Below are 25,104 nucleotides of genomic sequence, written 5' to 3' on the forward strand. Positions count from 1 at the left end.
TGGCTTGGAAAACACGATTCACAACTTGGCCACCTCCCTTCTTTGCTTAAGGCTCTAGCTATGCTTTCCAAGCATTTAAGGTTTCCTTTTATTTTTCCATTTTTGCTTTTGATTTTTGTCGATGAACTTGCTTTCGATCCTATTTGATTGCTTGAAAAAGAAAAGTAAGTTTAAAAAATTGGAATCTATAATTTGATTTATAATTGGAATCAAAGGGGAACTCCTTTATCGTTAGGGTAGTTAGGACTATAGCTATCAAGAATTTTCGAAGAATTCCTCCCGACATTATTAAAAAATACTTCTTTAATTTTTAAATAAAAAATAATTTTGTCGGGATCTATCATCGAGACCCTATATTGGGACATATAGCATTTTCACTACCTTTAATGACCATGTCAGGTAAAAACAATAATTAATGTAAGAATTAAGGCATAATTACTTCATTTGGTTGCTTTAGTTTGCTATGACTACGAACTAGCCTATGGTACAACATTCTAAAATTGGTGTATAATTAATTGACTCCTTCATCCACTTGTTAAACTTATTAATGGGAAACCTCCCTCCGTGTAGGTAGGTGGCCCCCCACCAAGTAATTGAGAGCCTCCCATCGATAGTCCATCACCGTGGAGATCATGGGTACCCTACGAAAGGAGAGGTGGTTCCTTCCATCTTCCAGGGTGACTCAAGACACATTTGAAGGGAAAGTTGACATCCTCCTATCTTGCAAGCTGACTAGTAAGCACCTCATTATGAGAAGGTCTCTGCTTGAGGTGGCTTGTGGAGGGAAATCCAAACCCTCCACAAATTAGTGGGGCGGCTCGCAGCCACCATGTGATGAGAGGAAGGGGTAGTGGATGAGAGGAAGGGTTCAGAATATTATACTACTATTCATTGTTATCATTATTTTTTACTTACTTTTTATTATTATCAACTACTATTTAATATTTTATTATTATTTTTTTATTACTATTCAAAGAATATTTAAGATAATCTCAATGTTCAAATGCAACCGAATTACCCCTTACGAAGACAAACAAATGTTTCCCAAAAGTTCATAAAAAACATAAAATACCTTTTTAGGTTAAAAAAATAGTAAGAATAACAAAGAAGGTAAGCAAACAATCAAAATTAAAAAAAAAAAATAATAAAAAGTTGATATAATTAAAAAAAACAATCTTGATGAAATTAATAAATTAAAAAAATAAACCTAGCAAATAGAAAAGGTTTAAAGACTTTAAAATTAACGATAAAAAAATAACAGCATGAAAAACAAAACCAAGAATTAAACGTTGACACAATTAAAAAGTCTATAAAACGTTAAAAATTCTCTTTTTGATCTTTGAAGTTTTTTATTTTTATCGGTATTTTGTCAACTTGCTTACTCCTTCCTTCCGTCATAAGAAAAAGAAAGAGAATGAGGCTAAACAGAATCCTTCATGAGATTTCCAGACGAATAGAGAATAACTTCATCCGAGATCTGTCTCCTAGTATTACAACAATCACTTTCAGTAAAGAAATATGCAGGCAAAGTGCTCTCACCAAGGATCTGTAGCATAATTTGTTCAGCAGTAGTCCTTTCTACACTCCTACAGTTTACATCACAAGTTTCTACCACAGATTCTTGTCCATATTCTCCCTAAAGAGCTTTTGAATCACCAAAACTTCTCCAAAACACCGCACAGTTCACTTGGAAGTAAAAATCTGTAATTTGATTAAACCAAAATCATAGACCCAAATCCCTTTCTGGTCATTTCTACTTCCAAAGTTGCCTCCTTGTGCCAACCATTACATGATGGCTATTTATAAGTTCTGATTTTGTGTGTTCAAAACTCAAATGGAGACAAATTCCTATAATGTTTTACAAAGTATATAACAATACAGGCAAACCTCTCACTAAGCATTCTTAGACCTGTAAAGTTTGCCGATGCTTTAACCACTAGACAAAAATTAATAGCTACCATGCCGAGCTGAATTTGCCCTCTGAAATTATTAGGTACATCCCTGCATTATCATTTGATAGAATCATAAGAGTACATCTTCAAACATCTGAAACAAATGTGAGGAAAGACATCTGCAAATGAGGCTGCATGCTCAGATCAGAGAACCATGCTGGCCTTTTCCATTGTAAACAAAAGTGAGGAGGGAAAGCTCAATCAGCTAAATTGTTTCCTTCTCTCAATCCATAGGAAGATGAAAACCCAAACTTTTACCATTTGTCACATTCGTTACATTTCAAATGAGCTCTAGTCACTTACATTAAAGATAAGCCTCGAGCACCACATTCTCATTCGAGGTTCTGGACTGTAACTTCTTTACTTTTAATCTTTTATCTATACTATTTATTGCCACTAGCAGACTTTCGCCATTACTTCCATGCCAAATGGGCAAAACTTCCACGACAATTTTTTGCAATAGATTTTGCTCGATACCCTCTTTAAGAAGCTCTTCAATATCCCCAAAGTTCCCCCTCACATCCAGCAGAACACTGCAAAACCCTTGACGCTTACAATATTCCAGAATTGCCTTCAGATTTATCTGATCCATAACCACTGTTTCAATTCCCTGTAGAACCGTTTCCTGCTGTACATCCATCTTTTTGTCTGTGAAGATTATCATCTTAGCAGTTTCCTCAGTGGAAAGGCCTGGAATTTTGATTGGAGGATGAGAAGTTCTTGCTGTTAGAATCCAAAGGGGTTGCTTGGCTCCAGGTTCTTGGGATGCTGGAATGGAGAACTTATCATCTAATAAGGTGGGAGAAAGTATAACTGCATCATATTCCTGCAACAATTGTGAGTAGTAGCCACCAGGCTCTTTCACTCCTTTGCCAAGCTGATCTAACACATTGCCATTAACCGAGAGAGAGTATCTGCAGGTCACAGTGTCATTTAAATTGAACTTAAATCTTTTATATTTACACAGACTTGAGATAAAACTGCAAGTTGTAAGTAAAGTCAGAATATAAGAACCAACAAGCAACATTTTTAAACAACCAATTGAAGGCTTTAACCAACTATTACATGATCAAAGACATTATTTCCATTATAGAAAAAATATGTAACTATTTGGGGAAGTTCAGGTTCATTAACACAAGCCCTGACTTTGCATGAACAATAGGTAGGCTCCTATGCCTGGAGGTTACAACACTGCAATACCACAAGGAATACAACCTGCTAGAACATGCAGCAAAGCTGCGAAACCCCAACACGAGTATGCCACAAATACAATGCTCAAAGAAATCACAGGCACCTTGTACCTTACACAACCAGTACATGCAGATGTCTTGTATATAAATCCAACCAGCCAGCAGAAGAAATGCGACCAGATTACCATAATGTAAACAGAAAAATAAATGCAACTCAACAACCAGCCTGGAGATTATCTCAAAGAAGGTAACTTTACCTTAGTGTTAAAAAGGGATTTCCAGTCAACATTTGATGGATATAGGCCTCATTAAGCCTCTTGCATAATTCTTCTTCCACACCCACACTCACGTCAATTCCTGCATCTCTCAGTTTGTCCACCCCCTTCAAAGCCACTATAGGGTTTGGATCCACCATACCAACGACTACCTTTATCACTTTGGCTTTAATCAAGGCTTCAGTGCAGGGAGGAGTTCTCCCATAGTGATTACATGGTTCCAAGCTCACATATGCTGTTGCATTCTCAGCCAAATCCCCAGCATCTCTCAGAGCAAACACCTGCAAATTTCATCTTTTGATACCATATATACAGCAAAGGTTTTACATCAACAAGACTTACATTATTCTCCCTCTAATTACGATATCAAGTCAGAAACAAAGAACTCTTTATATATACATATATATAAAGGAAAACTGCACTCTCAACAAACGATTTACTACCATAAAATACAAACTTAAATAGATTAATCCGAGAAGTTTCTTGTTTAAAAATTATACTCCATCAGTCAAGTCGCCGTTAATTGATTTGATGAAACAAATCAAATAATTATAAAGTTATTTACATCAGCAAATGTGAAAAGAGAGGAGAAAAAAAAACCACAAAACGCACAACAGAATATCTGAATAAGTACATTTCATTTTCTTTAGACATGAAGAACTAAAAGAAAGTTATTTACCTCAGCATGAGGCTGTCCAGCTTTTGGGTGAAACCCTTCCCCAACAATTTTCCCATCCTTGACAATCACACATCCCACCATGGGATTGGGACTGGTACACCCAATTGCCTTCCTGGCAAGCTCCACACACCTCCTCATGTAAAACCCATCATCATTATCTTGAGCCATTCTTCCACATCTGACCCTAATCAAACCAGTACGCTTTTTCAAAGTAGTTCGTGATTTGGAGACCCTATTAAATAAATTGCAAAACCCGGACTGAGAACTGTGGCTCGAGACAAGTTTGAAGGACGGGAAAATATGAGGAGAGGGCGAGTAATTTGGTGGTATGAGAGTGTGATTTGGAATTGAAAGTCTTTGAATTTGCATAACTTTTTTCTTTCGTTTTTTGGAGATAAACCAAACGAGAAAATGCACAGTTCGAGCGCAAGTCTACAACCGATGTAACGCCCCAATCCGAAGTCTGGTTGGCAAATACAGCAACTTTAGTACTCTCAACGTGAAGTTAAAATTTTCCACAATAAATACCAGATAAACTAATTTCACAATAACAATCTATTACTTTGCGGTATCAAAATATAATTATTCATATCGCGAAATCTCCAAAGCAAGACGAGTTACAAAACTGGCAGAGTAATCTAAAATCATTGAGTTCAGAGTCCTTATTGCCTTCAGAAAACATACCTTTAAGGGTTTTGAGTCAGCTTTCCGAAGGCTAAAATATAGTAGAGAGTGGCATTCACTTCCTTCGGTTCGCCCTTCTCTCTTCCCTCTGTCGCACGCGCGTCTTCACTTTCCTATGTGGCTTTTTACAGTAAAACGCATGCGTTTTACTCAAAAATCAGTCGGAGACTTTTTCCCCCAAATCAGTCCATTCGAATTTCTCAGAGAAGGTCTCCCACCAACTTCGCCTCGCCCCTCCCGCTCGGTTCTCAACCCAACTTTGTACGTTTTCACTTGGCAAAAAACATCTGTTTTGAAGGTAGAAGATCAAAATGATCAATTTTGAATGTTCACATACTGACAATAAAATGGTAGAAGATCAAAATTGTTAGAATACACAGCGGAAAGTACCTCAGGCTTAGCTTAAAGAAATGCTCCACAAGTTTCTCCAGCACGACAAAAAACCAAGCATTTTCTCTTAGTGGTAAAGTGTACTACGTAGTTATAAAATTAGAGTAACACTTAATAAATCCACAGCCTATAAACTATTTCAAGAGAGAACAAGTGAGAGAGATTTTCACTATTGTGATTGATGCATCAATATCAAAAGGAGGGGGGCTATATATAGCCCCCCTACACGGCTGGCCATAAAGGCCAGCCTCAATACGCTGGAAACGCATGGCTTGTTTACCGGCTGTGTAACGCATGGCTTTAAGCCATGCGTTATAACGCATGCAACCAAAGGGGGGGTCTGCCCGTGTGGGCGCCCCCTCCATTTAACATCTCCCACTCGCACACAATGGGCATGACCCTAGGTCTGCATCTCTCTAATGTTCTCAATCTTGTTCACACAAGTAAATAGGCCGTGCGACCACCAAGCATATCTTCAGAAAGGTGGGAGTACATACACTAAATCTCTCCCAGAGAAGACTAGCATAGTAACATCCCTAAAGTGTTTGGTTATGTCCTAGACTCATTCGATCGCATCAGTTCAAGCATTTTCGAAACCCTCTTGAGTTTCAGAAAACTCAGAACAATGCTTGACTATCTCTAAATCATTTCAATATGTTCACAACCTTAGTCGCTACCAGTATGTAGCGTCATAGTTTGACGTCAGCAAACACTATCGAAGATGCGATATCGAAGAATCTTCCCTTTGCACTCATATCAGTCAATTTTGGTCAAACCGCTTTCCCAGCAATGCCTCTTTAGACCGTATTAATCATGGCCATAGACAACATGCCAAAGTAGCAGACATTATAACCTCCATCTTGTGACATAGTCAAAAGTAAAGGATACTTAAAAAAAATGAGACTCACACAGTGAGAAAGAGGAGAACCATTTACTCACTTACTCATTTGGTCGAATAAGCACATGTAGTATGAAATACATGCTACGGTGGATTTCTCTTTTTTAAAGAGCATATGTCTATATCAACACCGTACATATCTTAGTCTAGTCGCTCCTTAAGCGTCTAACCCGAGTTCCTCTATTTGCTCGCCTCCAAGGTGTCAAAGAGGATCTCACATCTGGCTAACCACAGGCTACATAGGTTGTGGGGTAACCCATGCATAGTCCTCTCATTGGACCTGATCTTAGCTCCCACTAAAACCGACATATCTTTGTGTCAACTAACTTTTTCACTTAGACAAGTATCTTAGAACACAATGTCTCATCTCTACTCGCTTCTCAAGCGCTAGAGGCGATCGCTCGTGTGAGTGAGCCGATCTAAACCTGTTGACATATCTTGTGTGTGAATTAGAAAGACAATACGATAAAGACAATAACTGAATCATATTGTATTAATATCCCAAAGGAAAGGTTACATCTCAATGTCATTTGAAACACAAAAAACATTTACAATCTACGTAGTCCTAGATTCCTAACATGAGCCTCAAAGACATCTCTTGCTATAGGCTTCGTTAAGGGATCAGCAACCATGCGACTTGTAGAGAGGTGTTTCAGAACCACTTCCTTTTGCGCTACCATGTCTCTGATGTAGTGATATCTGATATCTATGTGTTTGGTTCTTCCATGGTACTTAGAGTCCTTAGCATATGCGAGAGCAGCCGTGCTATCGCAGAATATTGTCACTGAATCTGAAGAATCCATGCCAATGTCTAAATGCTTGAGGAATCTTCGTAACCAAACAGCTTCTTGAACCGCTGCAGAACAAGCTATGTATTCTGCCTCCATGGTGGATAAAGCTATACAGGGTTGTTTTTTGCTGCTCCATGTAATGGTGCCATTGTTGAGCAGAAAAGCATACCCAGTGGTTGATTTACGCTCATCTAGGTCACTGCCCCAGTCGGCATCGCTGTAACCTTTTAGCTGCAAATCTGAACCTTGATAGCACAGCACATAGTCTGCAGTTCCCTTGAGATATCACATAATCCTCTTGATTGCTTTCCAGTGAGCCAGTCCGGGGTTAGATTGGAATCTACTCACTAAGCCAACTGCATAGCATATGTCAGGCCGAGTACACATCATTGCGTACATCAGACTACTCACAGCATTAGCATAAGGGACACGGGCCATCTTTTCCTTTTCCATTTGAGTCTTAGGACATAACTCTTTAGACAAGTTCTCGCTTTTTGCAACAGGGGTGTCAATGGGTTTACATTCACTCATTAGGAAACGCTCGAGGACTTTCTTTATGTAAGTCTGTTGGGACAAACACAAAAGTCTCTTTGAGCGATCTCTGTAGATCTTAACTCCCAGAATGTATTCTGCTTCACCCATATCCTTCATCTCAAACTTGAAGGATAACCACTCTTTTGTGGCGACTATCAACCCTTTATCATTTCCAGCTAGTAGTATGTCGTCAACATATAATGACAACATAATGAAACTCTTCTTGGACCTTTTGACATAGACACAATGGTCCTCTATGATCATCGTAAACCCATTCGAAAGAACGGCTCGATGGAATCTGAGGTACCATTGCCTAGATGATTGTTTTAGGCCATATATTGATCGTTTGAGCTTGCACACTTTGCGCTCTTGACCTTTGACCACAAAACCCGTTGGTTGATCCATATAAATCTCCTCATCTAGTTCTCCATTGAGAAATGCTGTCTTAACATCCATTTGGTAGAGTTCCAAATCCATGTTTGCTACTATAGCTAGAATCAGGCGAATTGAAGCAAATCTCACCACTGGTGAAAAAGTTTCCTCATAGTCTATACCCTCATGTTGGGTATATCCTTTCGCCACTAAGCGAGCTTTGTACTTATCTATCGATCCATCCGACTTGCGTTTGACTTTAAGAACCCATTTGTTCCCAATAGTCTTACGCCCTGTCGGTAGATCAACCAGATCCCAGACCTGGTTAGTCTTCATAGACTCAATTTCATCATTAAGAGCTTTCATCCACTCATCTTTAGTAGAAGATGAGAGAGCCTCATGAATTTTCCTAGGCTCATCATCATCATGCGGAGCTACCATAAAAGCTTCCCCTTCAATCTCAAAACGACGACGGGGAATACTTTCACGTGTGCTTCTACGCGGCTGAGGTTGTTGTGATTGATTGACAAGCAGTGTGCTCCTACTCGGATTTAAGTCCCTTTTATCATTTGTAGGAGCTTGAAGAATTTCTTCCTCATTCTCAACTAAATTCCTTGGAGCACTTTCCTCTTGTTCCACAATCTCATGAAGTTCTAAACTCCTGTCAACCTCACCTCTACTTGGAAATTCATTTTCAATGAAGTCCACATCTCGTGATTCAATCTCAGTTACACTTCCATCAGTTTGTTCACCTATTAACACATACCCTTTAGAGTGTTCTGAGTACCTTATAAAGATACACTTCTTCCCTCTAGGGCCTAATTTCCCATACTTATGAGAAAGATCATGAACAAAACCCGTTGAACCCCATGGCCGCAAGTTACTCAAATTGGGTTTCTCGCCGGTCCATAGTTCATATGGAGTGGAAGTTACTGATTTGGAGGGCACTCGGTTAAGAATGTAGGCAGCAGTCAAAAGTGCATCCCCCCAAAAAGAAATTGGTAGGTTTGCTTGCGCCATCATTGACCTAACCATCTCAAGCAGTGTTCGATTTCTCCTTTCTGCCACGCCATTTTGCTGTGGTGTACTTGACATCGTTAACTGTCTTTTGATTCCTTTTTCATCACAGAGCCTTTTAAATTGCTCAGAGAGATATTCTCGTCCTCGGTCAGTTCTTAGAGTTTTTAAACTCTTATCTACTTGATTCTCAACCATTCTTAGATATCGCCTAAAACATTCCAATGCTTCAGACTTATGGGAGATTAAGTAGATATGACCGTAACGTGAAAAATCATCTATAAAAGTGATGAAGTAGACACCTCCGTGTCTTGCCCTCACACTCATTGGACCACAGATATCTGAGTGAACTAATTGCAGTGGAAAAGATGCCCTAGTGGCTTTTCCAAACGATTTTCTCTTAGCTTTTCCCATTAGACAATGTTCACACGTGGGCAAGATGACCTTAGCGAGATTGCCTATTAGGCCTTCTCTAACTAATCGAGTTATTCTATCTTTCCCTATATGGCCAAGCCTAGCATGCCATGTGTATAAATCCAAATTATCAATAGATGAAGAAAGAAAAGCAATAGATTCATTTATATTATAATAAACCAAATCCAATATCATAAAACTGTCTTGAAGAAAAGCATTGCCATAAAACACATGGCCTAAATGAAAGGAAACATAATTGTTTTCAAAAACAATCCTAAAACCAAGTTTTAATAGAGTGACAACTGAAAGTAAGTTTCGTCAGATCTCGGGAGCGTATAGCACATTGTGGAGAAAAAGAGTGCGGCCACCCCGCAAGTCCAGCTTGTAGGTACCAAGTCCCAATACCTCCACGCTAGCTCCATTCCCCACCTTGATATCACGGCTCCCAGTTGGAATCCGGCGATACTCCACAAATCCGACTCTATCTCGCGCTATGTGCTCGGTCGCTCCTGAATCAACAGTCCACAAAGGATAGGAGTCAGCAACCATCACATGGCTAGTTACAAAAACAATGCGAGAAAAGTCAGAGTGTACCTTCTTCGGCTCAGTGCAGTCACGAGTGAAGTGGCCAATTTTTCTGCAGTTGAAGCACTCTAATTTTGACTTGTTTTTCCCGCGCTTGCCCCTCTTGGTGCGCTGAGAAGTTCCTGGCACTTTTTTAATATGTCCAGCAGCCACTCCATTCTTGGACTTTTTGCGCTTAGACCTTGATGCCTTGCGCGAACCAGCATTAGCCACATAGGCCGTATGATTGGGCTTAGCAGCCTCTAGGCGCTCAGCCTCCAATTCCAAATGACGCGAGACATCATCAAAGTCTTTGATATTCTCGTTATGCGTCAAATTCTGGCTCATGTTCTCCCAAGAATTCGGTAGTGATCTTATCACTGCCTGTACTTGCTGTTCATCTGTCAGGTTGTTTCCTGCCGACCTAAGTTCGCGGATCATAGTTGACATAGCCCTAAGATGCTGCTTCATCGTATGGTCAGAGCGCATCTTATAGGAGTCGAACCTCATGGTTAATCCACGCAACCTAGTGGCTGAAGTCCCACCAAACTTCAACTTCAAAGCCTCCCACATGCTTTGGGCAGTGTCATAGACCTCGAACTCACACATTAGATCATTGTGCATGCTGCTTAACATAATTATGCGCGCGCACCGATTTTTCTTAGCCCATTGGGTATAGGCTTGTTGATCTATCTTGTGTTGTTCTGAGTTCCCTTCCTCAGGCATAGTAAGGGTGTGAGATAAGGCCTCCAAGACCTCTTGCTCATCTAAGACATATTGAATCTTGCGATGCCATATGTCATAGTTTTCCCCATCTAATTTCTCCCCTTTGTTTAAGTCAGCAACAATAATTTTGGATGCCATTTCACTACAATACGCAAAGAAGGGATATTACTCACACACCTAAGAAATCTGCCGCGTCCTTTCAAGTTAGAAAAAGAATAATTTAGACATGTCGCAAGATCGAAAAATCGCTAGACTTCATAATCATCTCTTGCGCCACAATATCCAATTATTAGATTTCTAACTCAATTCCCGCGCAAATTTTAAAAACGAATATGGGAGAATTTATCATCATAAATCTCAACCATACTCCCACTATCTTAAGTAGTCATCTAGGCCTAGTCACATGTAAAGACATAACCTACTAAAACCGCAGTAACCTTTTGGGCCAGTCTACAAGGACAGCTACCCAGACCATAGTAACCTGTTGGGCCAGTCTACAAAGACAGCCAGACTACAGCAACCTGTTGGGCCAGTCTACAAAGATGGTTCATATGAGACCATTACAGTCCATTTTTCTTGTCCCATCAGTGCATTTACAGTTCTTACTGGGGCCACTGTAGTCCTTTTGGCTATGCAGTGCATTTACAGTTCTTACTGGGGTCACCATGGTCTTTTGGCTATACAATGCATTTACAGTTCTTACTGGGGTCACTGCAATTCTTTCAGCCTATCATTCACATTGACAATTCTAACTAAGACTACTTAGTGGGATTTTCTATTTTATCACTAAAAGAAATAAAGACTAATGTCTAAACATTCAAGTCTAACATTCATAGATGATAAAATAATCATATTTCCACATGTTCAATACACACATACATGTTATCACATTTAATCTCAAAATTAAATAAAAGATCACATGTAATATAACATTATGGAAAAAAAATAGCATGAAAACAAATATTCACATGTTATCACATTTAATCTCATAATTGAATAAAAGATCAGATGTAATATAACAATATATCTAAACATATATTGAATCATGCCAAATTTTTTTTTATTTTTTATTTTTTTTATTTTTTTTTATTTTTATTTTCGGGTTTAAAAAAAAATACAGAAAAAAAAATTATGGGCTTAAAAAAAATAGCCCATTCCTTTTGTTCTGCTTAAACCCAAAACAAAGTGGCCCAAAGGGCCCAAGCCCAGCCCGGCCCACAAAGGATAGATGACTAAAGTCATCTTCTTCCTCCCGCGAGTTACTGTTCACGTGAACAGTAACTCGAAAAAAAAAAAAATTCAGCTGCTGCTTTTGGACATCACCGGCCCCCCCGATCACCGGAAATCGCTTCCAAAGGAAGCTGGGTGCTGCCGCAGCACCTAGGTGGTGCTGGCAGCACCTCACGGTGCGCGCTGCACCCTGGCGCAGCATCGCTACACCGAGCTGGTGCTGCTTTGGCGCAGCATCTCACGGTGCGCGCAGCACCGAGCCGGCGCTGCTCTGGTGCGCGGCTCTGGTGCTGGCAGCACCCCTCAGGTGCGCGCAGCACCGAGGCAGTGTTGGCAGCACCCCTCAGGTGCGCGCAGCACCGAGGCAGTGCTTGCAGCACCGTCATGGTGCCCCCACGATGCTCCGTGTACTGTGGGCTCCAGTCGGTGCATGCGGCACTGTGGTGCGCGAAGCACCATTGCAGGGGTGCTGCGCAGCACCCTACGGTGCGCGCTGCACCACCATGCTCAGGTGGTGCGCGCTGCACCACCAGGTGGAGGAGTGGTGCGCGCTGCACCACCGTGTAAGGGTGGTGAGCGCTGCACCACTGCAGCGGCTTCGGCCAAAAAAAAAAAAAAAACTTTTTTTTTTTTTTTTTAAAACTGCAACACCACATGTGTGAAAAAAAAATAATCACAATTTACATGCATATTCCAAAAAGAAACTGGAAGCAATTATAGTACACGCTCTGATACCAATGTTAGAATGCACAGCGGAAAGTACCTCAGGCTTAGCTTAAAGAAATGCTCCACAAGTTTCTCCAGCGCGACAAAAAACCAAGCGTTTTCTCTTAGTGGTAAAGTGTACTACATAGTTATAAAACTAGAGTAACACTTAATAAATCTACAGCCTATAAACTATTTCAAGAGAGAACAAGTGAGAGAGAGATTTTCACTATTGTGATTGATGCATCAATATCAAAAGGAGGGGGGCTATATATAGCCCCCCTACACGGCTGGCCTTAAAGGCCAGCCTTCAATACGCTGGAAACGCATGGCTTAAAGCCGCGTTTACCGGCTGTGTAACGCATGGCTTTAAGCCATGCGTTATAACGCATGCAACCAAAGGGGGGGTCTGCCCGTGTGGGCGCCCCCTCCATTTAACAAAAATGATTCAAACTTACTATGGAATTTGACTTTTCTTTAGTCCTCACACTGCGGCAATTCGGCAAATACCTTTCCTTCAAAGAACTGCATTCCATAATCCTCACTGCCTGCAATGACAACTTCCATATGAATAACAGACCAATGAAAATAATCAATCAGTAAGCCAAATGGTTTGAAATTACACCAGATTTGCTCTTTATAGGCAATAATGATGCTGATGAAGAAGTAAACGCTTCTCAATACGCTTTTAACTTCGAATCCTCCAAAAACGCTTCTCAGTACGCCCACTTTTTCCGCAAAGTTTCGTATACCAAATCAAGAAACAATCTCCTTGTATCCTATAACACTCATAAAATACCCTTTATAAATAAACTCTTCCGGAATAACGTATTACCAAAACTCGGGTGACCAAGAAACAAATCTCATTTTCACTGATAAAGTGGCAAAATAAATTCCATAGAAAAAACCACATTCTCTCGTAATCATAATTCGTGCTAAAAGAAAAAAAAATAAAGTCAATACCGGCATCCAACGTCAAATTTGTAGAGATCAGATTTAAGAAAATACAATCAATCACTAATTTTCTTTGAAATACTCGAATAATAATTGGTTGCCAACATCTTTGTTCAACCTCATGTGGATGTCAAGAAGAGAAAAACAAATAATCGCTCCCTGTAATGTTAGAATCTTTTCAAAAAAAAAAAATAAATTAATAGGTTTTTGATGTCTTACTAGATTAGTCTCATCATAGGATCAAAACTGCAATTTTATTAATCATTTAAGAAGTACCTTTAATTGTATATCATTATTCCTTAAATATCCAATAAAATAGAATATTAATCTAATTAGAAAATAACAATTATAGATAGAATAAAACTAAGAAATACTAATCTAACTAGAAAATCAATAAATTAGGAAAAGATAACTATCAATTAAAATATCTCCACTAATTATGGAACATCCTTCTAATTTGTATCGATTGCCAGCTCCCCTGAAGAACTTAACTCTGGCAATGTTTGACCATTGTAAATAGCAAATAGATGTGGATGTAAACGCTGGACTTCCAATGCTTGCAACCAAATTGATTCCCAGTTTGGATGATTTTTTCACTGCACTAAAAACTTGTAATACCCTCCTCGACGAGTTGTAAGAAATTAGTGATCAAGTATGGAGGCAAGCTCATCTCGAGTAGCTGTATTTGTTGGGACATGAAGAGTTTGTATCTGTGATGCCTCTAGAGCTGGTAATGTGGAAAAATCATTTTCATCTCCCTTAAATTTAGTAAGATTTTTTATTTTAAAAGTTGGGCTAATACCAAAATCAGAGGGCAAATCAATGATATATGCATTGGTGCCCAATTTCTTGGCGACTTTAAAAGGACCCGCTTGTCGTGCATGAAACTTGGTAAAACTCTTCGGACGAAATTGCTCTGATCTTAAACGAATAAGAACCATATCAGCCATATTGAATTGCCTATTTTTGCACCTTGCATTTGTAGAAGTTGCATAAGAATTTGTATGAAAGGTAAGGTGTTGTTTGCACTCTTCATGAATGTCCCTCATATATGTAGAAAAATCTAGTGCAGCTCCGCTTGGTCTGAGAGGCAACGATAATGAATTGTTATCAATTGGAGTGTTAGGTTAAAAACCATAAACCATTTCGAATGAGGTGCACCCTGTTGATATGTTAACATAATTATTGAAAGCAAATTTTGCTTGAGGAAGTACTATATCCCAATTGGTGACATGATCTGTGACGAGGCAACATAATAAATTCCCAAGCTCATGTTGGTTACTTCAATTTGGCCATCTATTTGGCAATGGAATGCACTAGAATACCTCATCTTCATCCCCATTTTTGTCCACAATGTCTTCCGAAAATAACTTACAAATTTTATGTCCCTGTTAGATACAATAAAAGCTGGAATACCATGTAATCAGATTACTTCTTACAAGAATAATGCAGTAATCTTTGAGGCATCATAAGTCTTGTGACATGGAATGAAATGCAACATTTTTTAAAAACGATCCACGACCGCCATAATTGAGTCATGTTGTCGAAAATTTTTTGGCAACTTAAGAACAAAGTCCATGCTAATATGTTACCATGGCTTGTCCGGAATGGAGAGTGGTGTATAGAGCCTTACTTGTTACTTGGTTCTTTTATTTATTTGGAAAATCTGACAATGATCAACCACTGTATGCACATCTCTACGCATCCAAGGCTAATAGAATCGATCAGCAATAATAGCAAAAGTTTTTATCAAATCTGAAATGCCCAGCTAAACCCTCACCATGGAGTTCTATAATTAGGAACTCGCAGAAAGACCCACAAGGAATGCACAGCTATGTTCTGTAAAATAGATATACATCTTTCAAAGAATATTCATCACTAGATATGTGTACATGAGTAGACAAATTACTCCACACATTGCCGAAGTCCTCATCTTTAGCATACTACGTTTTAAGACTTTCAAATCCTATAAAATTAGTTGAAAACATATGCAACAAGTAGGGTCTCTTGCTTAAGGCATCAACTAACTTATTTTCAATCCTCAACGTATGCCTGGTAACAAACTCAAACTGCTGCAAATAGTCAATCCAGTGAGCATGTCGGGCATTTAGCTTACTTTGAGAATTTAGATGCTTTAAAGAATCATGATCAATGTAAAGAATAAAGTCTCTATGAATCAAATATGGTCGCCAATACTTGAGAGTTTGAATTAAAGCATAAAATCCCATGTCATATACCGAGTATTGCCGGCGAGTGTTATTAAGCTTCTCACTGTAAAAAGCGATGGGGTGACCTTCTTGACTCAATACACCACCTATTCCTACATGTGAGGCATCACAAGCCACTTAAAATACTTTAGAGAAATTAGGCAACTTAAGAACTGGTGCTTGCCCCATCTTTTCTTTAATTTCAGTGAAAGCCTTGACAGCTGCGGCACTCCATGAAAAATTCTTTGCTTTCAAGCACTCAGTGATTGGGGCCATTATAGTGCTAAACCTGCAAATAAAACGGCGATAAATGTGGCCAAATAGTTGAAGCTCCTGACTTTGAAAAAATTCTAGGGCATTGGCCCAATTATGAACAACTTGCACCTTTGCGAAGTCAGCCTCGATACCTTGATCAGAAATTATAATTGAAAAATTTTGCACTTTTCTTCATAAATGAACACTTGTCCTGATTAATATAGATCTGCTCAGCTCTCAAAGTCTTCAATATCTTCCCAACATGGCCTAAATGGTCCTATAAACTTCGGTTAAAGATTAAGATATCATCAAAATAAACAAAAATAAATTTACCCAAGAATGGCTTGAGAGCTTGTCATAACGCGCATGAAGGTACTTGACATATTGGTTAATTCGAAGGGCATGGCTAGCCATTCAAACAAACTATCTTTCGTTTTGAAGGCCATCTTCCACTCGTCACCTGGGTGAATATGGATTTGGTGGTATCCACTTTGAAGGTCGATCTTAGTGAAAATAGAGGAACTACTTAGCAAATCCAACATGTCATTAAGATGGGGAATGGGAAAACGGTATTTCACTATTATTTTATTAATTGCTCGGCTATCTATACACATCATTCAACTACCATCCTTTTTAGGCGTAAGTAAAACTAGAACAGCGCAGTGGTTAAGACTCTCTTGAATAAAACCTTTGTTTAACAATTGTTGAATTTGCAGGTTGAGCTCTCCATTTTCTGTTGGGCTCATGTGATAGTGCGGTAAATTAAGCAAGGTTGATTCGGGGATCAAGTTTATAGCATGTTGCACATCCCGTATTGGAGGTAGTTGCTTCAGCATCTCATTCGACATAATGTCTTGAAATTCCTCCAACATTGTGGCGAGTTTCGTTGGAACATAACCATCATCTTGTTTCATTTCGTGCCTTACTACCATTAGTAGCATAGCTTCATCATGTATGATTCGAGAAAATTGATGCATGGTCAAAACTGGGACAACTTTCTTTTTTATCTCAAATTAGAGATCTGCAAAGGATCCAAAACAAATTTCTTACCTTTAAAATTAAAAGAGTAAGTGTTAGCATACCCATCATAAGAAATCCTTCGATCATAGAGCAATGGACGCCCCAATAGCGTGTGACAAATGGTCATAGGGCTCATGTCGCACCAAGCCTCGTCCACATATTTTTTTCCCAATAAAAATTTAACCAAACATCGTTGCTTCACTAGGACTAAGTTCTCTTCATTAACCCAACTAATCTGATAAGGAGTAGGATGCTTTTCAACTTTCAGCCTCAAAGGTTATATTGCAGTTTTGAAAATCACATTCATGTCGCTGCCATTATCAATAATGACATTCAAAACTCGACCATTATGTTCCATGCGTGTGTGAAAAATATTGGTACACAACCACTCGGGATTAGCCTGGAGCTCTTTCTTAGTTCCGGTCAACACTAAATAAATCACGCAACTAGGTAAATCCGATGCAGCCAACTTTTCTTCTTCATCGTGACTACCCCCATCAATCTCCTCTTCATCCGTTTCTTCAACAACGTCCATTACCAATAATTCTTTTTCACACATGAAGGCTAAATTTTTATCTCTTGTAGGACACATAATAGCATATTGTCCAAAACCTTTACATTTATAACATTGTGGCCCTTTGCTGGTAGCTTTTGCTTTCCTTTCCGGTATTCAAACACCGCGCCCCTGGGTTAATCTTTTAGCAATGTTGGCCTTTGGAATGAAGGCGTTGTGACACGTTCTAGTCTTGGATATGTTGATATTGTTTTCCTCCCAATCGAGGTCCCCATTTGTTTCTCAATACGTAGTGCCAATTGATACGCCTCCTCTACATTGATTAAACGTGCAATCAACATCTCCTTGTGTAGATTGCTACGTAATCTGGTATGGTATCAAGCTAAAGTTTTATGTCCAGTGTCCACAATCTTGCTGCGGATAGTCAACTCTTGGAAGCGGTCTATAAATTGATCAACACTCAATGACCCTTGCCTGAGTTGTAACATCTCTTCGAATATCATTTACTCATAATCAATGGGCAAATATTTTTCCTTTAGTCGCTCCTTCATTTCCTCACAATTAGAAACTGCTGGAAGTCGAGTACGGCGTAATTGTTCTTCCACACTTCCCCACCATGCTCGTGCATGCCCCTTTAATTTCATCTGAACATAACAAATCTTTCGATCCTCTGATATAGCAAACCAATCAAAATAATCCTCAACAGCCATTAACCAGTTTTCAAAAGCATTGGGCTCTAATTTCCCATAAAAATATGGCACATCAGCCTTAATATTCTTAGTCAGTTCATCAAGAGGTTGATAATCTGTGTCATGTCCACCATGATCTCAATGAAAATTTTGTCCATGACTTCGAATTAGAGGCCGACGATCCTCAAATCCCCGGTCTTCTTCATCTTCCCAATCTTCATCAACATCTCTATCACTTTCGTCCAACACCTCCCTATGAATTGGGCCACACCCTCTTAGATTGAAAGGCCTAAACTCCTCTCGAGCTTGACGCTCATCCATGGCATCTAGTTGGTGAGTGAGTTGCTCTAAAACTGTGGCAATTTAATTGATTTGTTGCTGTAAATTGGGTTGTTCCATACCTTGATTGTTCAAATTTTGGTTGTTTTCCATGGCGTATGAAGTACCACGACGGGTTACAAGCATAGGGTGCTAAGCTTCTTAAAGAAGGAACCTAGCTTTGATGCCAAAATTGGTGCCAACTTCCTGGTTCAACCTCACGTCGATGCAAAGAAGAGAAAAGTACAAAATCTCTCCATAAAAATAGATTAACAGGTTTCTGATGTCTCACCATACTAGTCCCATCTTAGAATCAAACATGTAATTTTATTAATCATTCAAGAAGTGCCTTTAATTGTACATCATTGATCCTTAAGTAGCCAACAAAATAGAATACTAATCTAACTAAGAAATAACAATGACAGATATAATAAAACTAGAAAATACTAATCTAACTTAGAAATAACAATTGCAGATAGAATAAAATTAGGAAATACTAATCTAACTATGAAAGTAATAAATTAGAAAAAGATAACTATCAATTAAAATATCTCCACTAATTATGGAGCATCCTCCTAATTTGCATCAATAATTGCCCAAAACATCCATTAAAATTGAGACTTTCTCTTTGTTAGCATAAATCTAACAGAAATTCTCTTCATAGAAGGAAGATCGAGGAGAAGCACTATACATGGGTGAATCCTATCAAAACTCTAAGAATTAGAATGCCGTAGATAATGGTTAGTAACTGGTAATACGAAAAATTAAGACTTATAAAATTTTCTGGAAATGAGAGAGAGAGAGAGAGAGAGAGAGAGAGAGAGAGAGAGAGAGAGAGAGAGAGAGAGAGAGAGAGAGAGAGAGAGAGAGAGAGAGAGAGTGTGTGTGTGTGTGTGTGTGTGTGACTAGTTCACATGGTTTACCTTGCCTTGTCAGTTTTACTTACAAACATGGTTACGTAGGACATTGTGAAAGCTCTAGATTTTTTTTATTTTTTTTTAGAAAATCTTCAAATCAGCTTCTGTAAGGAAAATCTTTCCAAACAAGAATGGGTTCAATTTTTAAATTTACGGTAGAAGATACCCGAGTAAGGAAAAATACCTTACCGTGGCACAGATTAACTTATTGGGTTCTCTTCTGTAGATCTCTGGAGTCTAGATGCCGGATTCCCTTTCACAGATTTCTAGAGTTTTGTAGAGAAAGACGAAGTGGGTTTGGTTTCGAGTCGTTTAAGTGCAAAACCGATCGTGACATGGCAGTTAGACTGGGTTTGCCAGGTCACGTGGTGTGTGGTGTTGGAGAGAGAACTGGACTAAGTATAAATTTCCTTAGATGGATATGATAGTGGACTTGAGAGTGTCTGCTTCTCACATGCATTCGTGCCTGCCCACGTGTATAAGAGACCTATGAGATTACTAATGTACCCTCTCCTATTTATACACCTCAATCCCCCAATTACCCTTTTTAAGACTAATATTAGGTACAAGTCTCAAATAGACAAGTTCCTTTTGTAATAAAATGAATCTCATTATTAAAAAATATTTTTTTACACATTTTTAAGGTGGGATCTATTTTTTTACAAAAATTTATTCAAAATTTGTCTATTTCAATTTATACAAATTATTTCTCCTTCAATATAGCCCATTAGTTTGGGAGCCCTAAATCCCCATGTTCTTCCAACTCTCATTTTCCTTAATTATAAACATCTTTGGAGTTTTTAGGATTACGTGGGGATATTGAGATAATTTTAAATATTCTGTAAATAGTAATAAAAAATAAAAAAATTGTAGATAATAATAAACAGATTGTGAATAGTAGTGTATTTCACTGACCAAAGACAGCCCTACTAATCTGATTTAGTGTGGGTTTGAGAAAATATATCATGTCCATTTCATACTATTTATTGTGTATTTAATACTAATTATAAATTTGTTTAGATTTATTTTATGTGTCGGCTCTCTAATTAATTCAAATCCTTTTGCTCGTCATTGATAGCAATTGTGTTATAAAAAAATATTCATAATTTTTTGATTATTTAATTATATGTGTGATCAATGAGATAATAAAATATAATAAATAAGAAGAGGATAAATAATATTTTCAAGTAAAAAAGAATAAATTAAATTTTAATGTTAAATTATAAAATTAAAAAATAAGGTTAAAAAATGATTATTTGCGCTAATATGGCGAAAAACATAGAGCGAAACAAGCATTCCTCCATTTTTTAACACATTTTGTTGCAGATCTAGAAATAGAAGAGTGAAGGACGACGGCAAGCAAGTGGTGTGGGAGAGAAGAAGATAGAACCCTAGCACACGTGAAGGGTACTTGTTCTGAACTGAAGAATGGTCAAAGTTGAGCTCCTTAGTTGGGTGAAGTTCTGTCGTGCGTCTTTTGTTATGTCGTGGGTCTTATTATTTTGTTGAATTTGTCTTATTTAAGTTGAGTTGATATGTTCTATGGGCAGTATGCCCAATTCCCTTTAAGTCATATGAGAGTCAGTAATTAAGTCCATGGCCATTTCATGGCCCAGTTGTGAGGTATGAGGCCTTTTTTATTGTATGTCTAGAACCTGGGATGTTTTTATGCGAATACAAGTAAAACCCTAGTTTTCCCTTCTATCTTTGATTCTTGGAGGCGCCCCTCCCTCGAAGTATACATATGTCATTTTCATTTTTCACTACATTATCATTATTTTTTCCCAATTTATTAGCTGTATCACAAGTGGTATCAGAGATACCGATTCTTTGTGGATCATTATTACAACTATGGTTGAAGTCACAAGGATGAATCAATTGCAAGATGGATTTAATGCTGTTAAAAAATCTAATGAAGTGTCGGAGATGGAGGTCATGTCCATAAAAAGATAGCTAGAAGTTGTAGCTCAGCAGCTTGTACCCTTGACTACATAAATGCACAGGAGGAATAGTAACATTGAATCTTCCTCAAATGTATAGAACCGAGAAGAACCTGCCCTACATCAACACATGGGTGAGATCCAAATAAGAACCCTCAGATTCGACTTCCCTGTCTTCCATGGTGAAGACCCTGCAAGATGGATATACAAGATACATCAATTCTTTATGTTCCATGATACACAACCACAACACCGAATAAGGCTTGCCTCTTTTCATATGGAGGGTAAAGGTCTCACTTGGTTCCAAGATTTAAAGGAATTTGGACAACTTAGCCCCCGTTTGGTTACATAGTTCATATGAGATGAAATGAGATGTTTTGTTGAAAGTTAAAAAAATATTATTATAATATAATTTTTTAATATTAATTTTGTTTTAAAATTTGAAAAAATTGAATTGTTTATTATATTTTGTATGAAAATTTAAAAAACTTGTAATGATTAGATGAGATGATATAGTTTGGTATTTAGTAACCAAACCAGGCCTTATTGAGACTCTTTTATTAAGGCCTTATTGGTGATATTTGGTTCTAGTGCCTATGATGATCTGATGCAAGCACTCACCAAGTTAAGATAAAATGGTACTTGGAAGATTATAAAGCCAAATTTGACACCATATCTAATCGATTGAAGGGGTTTTCGAATACTTATAAACTCAACGATTTCCTTAGTGGCCTTAGGGATGACATTCGCTTGTCGGTAAGGATGTTCAACCCTCTCAACCTGACTTCCACCTATAGCCTAGCGAAGATTCAAAAAGAAACTGTCAACCTTACCAAAAAAAATATCATAAGATTGGCCTGAAGTACTCTTTAGACCTTGGCATCCTTAAAAACCCCAACTAGCCACCATCTTTCCACCCCAAACAAACAATTGAACCCAACAAAACCTTCCCCAAACCATCCCTGCCTATACAAAAAATTAACCATCAACAAATGAAGGAAATGAGATACAAGGGACTATGTTACTATTGTGAAGCAATATGGAACATCGGGCACAAATGCCAAAGCCCAAGGCTGTATTTCTGGAAGATGTTTTATTGGAAACTGAACTTAATGATTCCTGTGATGAGGAGCAGTGTGACAAGATTATGGAAACACCAACTGTGGAAATGACTGTGGACCAAGGAGGGCTAGAAATTTCACTCCATACATTGACAGGTTCTCACAACCTAAGAACCATGTGGGTGAAAGAAAGAATTGGGACTCAATGGATTACTATCTTGGTGGATACAGGTTCTACCCACAGTTTTTTAGATCTAGCAATCATAAATAGAAACCAATTGCCTCTAGATTCTATGGAGAAGGTGAAGGTGCAAGTTGCAAATGGGGTTTTAATTCCTAGAGAAGGGAAATGCAATGGCATGAAGGTTTTAATCTAGGGGATTGTTTTACAATGGATGTGTATGTATTGGTCTTAGCGGGCTATGATATGGTGTTGGGAATCAATTGGTTAAGATATTTTGGGTCAATTTTATGAAATTTTGAAAAGTTGTTGATGAAGTTTAAACAGCAATGAAAGGATGTATCCATTTAGGGGCTGTCCGGGGTAAAAATGGTTGAAGAAGAGTCATTCAAGAAGCTGAATGGGCTAGAAAAATAAAGTAATTTTACAAGTGATTGAAGAGACTATTGGGACAAAACTGACATCTACTGAAGAGTTCCACCAGTCTTACAGCCACTGTTAGTGCAATTTGAAGATGTTTTTTCAAAACCTAAGGGGCTGCCCCCATCCCTGTCCCACGACCATGCCATTCACTTAATCCCAAATACTAAACAAATTTCTATAAGACCTTACCAATGCCCCTATTATCGAACGGAAAAGATTGAAAACTAAGTGCAGGAGCTACTGTCTACCGGGGTTATTAAGCTCAGCCAAAGCCCCTATTCGTCCCTAGTGTTATTGGTTAGAAAAGTCAATGAGACTTGGAGGTTGTGTGTGGATTATCGGGACCTAAATAGTGTCACCATTAAGGATGGGTATCCTATTCCAGTCTTGGAGGAGCTCATGGATGAGTTGCAAGAGGCCATCATTTTTTCAAAACTGGATTTAAGATCGGGTTACCACCAAATTTGAGTTAAGCCTGAAGATGAACAAAAAACTGTGTTTAGGACGCATGAAGGCCACTACGAGTTCCTAATTATGCTATTTGGAATAACTAACACTTCCATTAACTTTCCAAAGTCTCATGGATGAGGTATTCTGACCCCATTTGAGAAAGTTTATTCTTCTTCTTCCTTTTTTATTTTATTTTTATTTTTTTTATATGATACTCTCGTGTACAAAAAAACAGTAGTGGAACACGTGAAGCACCTCCAAACCAGCCTTGATTCACTAAGGTAGCACAAGTTATATGTCAGGCGATCAAAGTGCCACTTTGGGTGCAAGAGGATAGTCTATTTAGGCCACCTTATCTCGGTAGAAGGTGTACAGGAAGATTATGATAAGCTTCAAGCAATGAGAAATTGGCCTTTACCTAAATCCCTCAAGGCTCTAAGAGGGATTTTTAGGGCTAACGAGATATTACTGCAGGTTCATAAGAGGCTATGGTGGGATTGCCTTCCCCCTAATATGAATGTTGAAGAAGGATGATTTTAGGTGGAGTGAGGAAGCTACACTAGCTTTTCACAAGCTGAAGGAGGCGATGACACAGCCACCCATCTTGGCTCTTCCAAATTTCTCAAGACCCTTCACTATTGATTGCGATGCCTCTAGAAATGCCATTGGGGTAGTTTTAATGTAGCAGGGCAAGTTGATAGCTTTTTTCAACCAAGCCTTGCAGGGAAGAGCACTTATAATGTCAATTTATAAGAAGGAATTATTCACCCTAATTTCAATTATGCTTAAATGGAGACCTTACCTAATAGGGCAAACCTTTATGGTGCGCATCAACCAGCAAATTCTTAAACATCTTTTGGATCAAAAGGTTGAGACCCCAATGCAACAACGCTTGATTATCAAGTTGCTAGGGTATGATTTCATGGTGGAATACAAAAGGGGGTCAGAAAATAGAGTCTTCGATGCCTTATCAAGGAAGAATATGGTTGGGGATGGTGAATTAATGTCGATCACATTTTCCAATGTGCATTGGATTGAAGATTTAAAGGTTGCCTGTGTCATTGATGCACATGTACAAAACTTTCTTACATTACATCATGAGGGTAAGTTAGACCCTAAGTACATAGTAAGGGATTGGCTCTTGATGTACAAGAACAAATTATATGTTCCAAAACGGGGTTAAAAAATAAGTTGTTGGGATTGTCACACAACAGCCTGTGGGGTGGTCACTCAGGCTACGAAAAAACCATCCAGCGAATGATGAGAGACTTCTATGGGAAGGCTTAAAAAGGGATGTCAAGGCATTAATCAGGAGTTGTGACTTATGCCAATGAGTCAAAATAGACAACACCCTTCCTAGTGGGCTACTTCAGCCGCTGCCTGTACTGACATGACTATGGACTCACATCACCATGGATTTCGTGGAAGGGCTGCCTACTTCACAAAGGTTCAATGCATTATAGGTGGTGGTTGACAGGCTGACTAAGTACAACCACATTATTCTTCTAAAACATCCATATACAGTTAGGGACATTACTAAATTGTTTTTCAAACATGTGTTCAAGTTGCATGGGCTGCCACAGTCTATTGTATCTAACTGTGACAACACATTTTTTAGCCAATTTTGGCAAGAAGTATTTTCCTTGCAGGGGGTTCAACTATCTCTAAGTACGGCATACCATAATTAAATCGAAGGACAATCTAAAGTTGTGAACAAAACCGTCGAGAACTATCTCAAGTGCTTCAGTGGAGAC

At 38.6% G+C, this 25,104-nt stretch overlaps 1 protein-coding gene across 4 annotated transcripts; it reads right to left on the reverse strand.

Moving 5' to 3' along the window:
- Positions 1 to 1,813: 1,813 nt before the first annotated feature.
- On the reverse strand, positions 1,814 to 13,534 carry LOC122309846 (riboflavin biosynthesis protein PYRD, chloroplastic). Of its 4 annotated transcripts, XM_043123560.1 has the most exons (7): positions 13,385 to 13,534; positions 13,047 to 13,200; positions 12,880 to 12,969; positions 4,781 to 5,067; positions 4,097 to 4,559; positions 3,400 to 3,698; positions 1,814 to 2,866 (listed from the first exon to the last, which is right to left on the reverse strand). In XM_043123560.1, the coding sequence occupies exons 5-7, from the start codon at positions 4,463 to 4,465 to the stop codon at positions 2,257 to 2,259; spliced, it is 1,278 nt and encodes a 425-aa protein (XP_042979494.1). In that variant the 5' UTR covers positions 4,466 to 4,559; positions 4,781 to 5,067; positions 12,880 to 12,969; positions 13,047 to 13,200; positions 13,385 to 13,534; the 3' UTR covers positions 1,814 to 2,256. The 4 variants fall into 4 exon arrangements, with proteins under 4 accessions (XP_042979494.1, XP_042979484.1, XP_042979512.1 ...); XM_043123550.1 differs by having other exon boundaries at positions 13,047 to 13,516; XM_043123578.1 differs by having other exon boundaries at positions 4,097 to 4,563; positions 13,047 to 13,516.
- Between the last annotated feature and the right edge of the window lie 11,570 nt (positions 13,535 to 25,104).

This window comes from Carya illinoinensis, chromosome 1 (assembly GCF_018687715.1).
Source record: "Carya illinoinensis cultivar Pawnee chromosome 1, C.illinoinensisPawnee_v1, whole genome shotgun sequence".
NCBI lineage: Eukaryota > Viridiplantae > Streptophyta > Magnoliopsida > Fagales > Juglandaceae > Carya > Carya illinoinensis.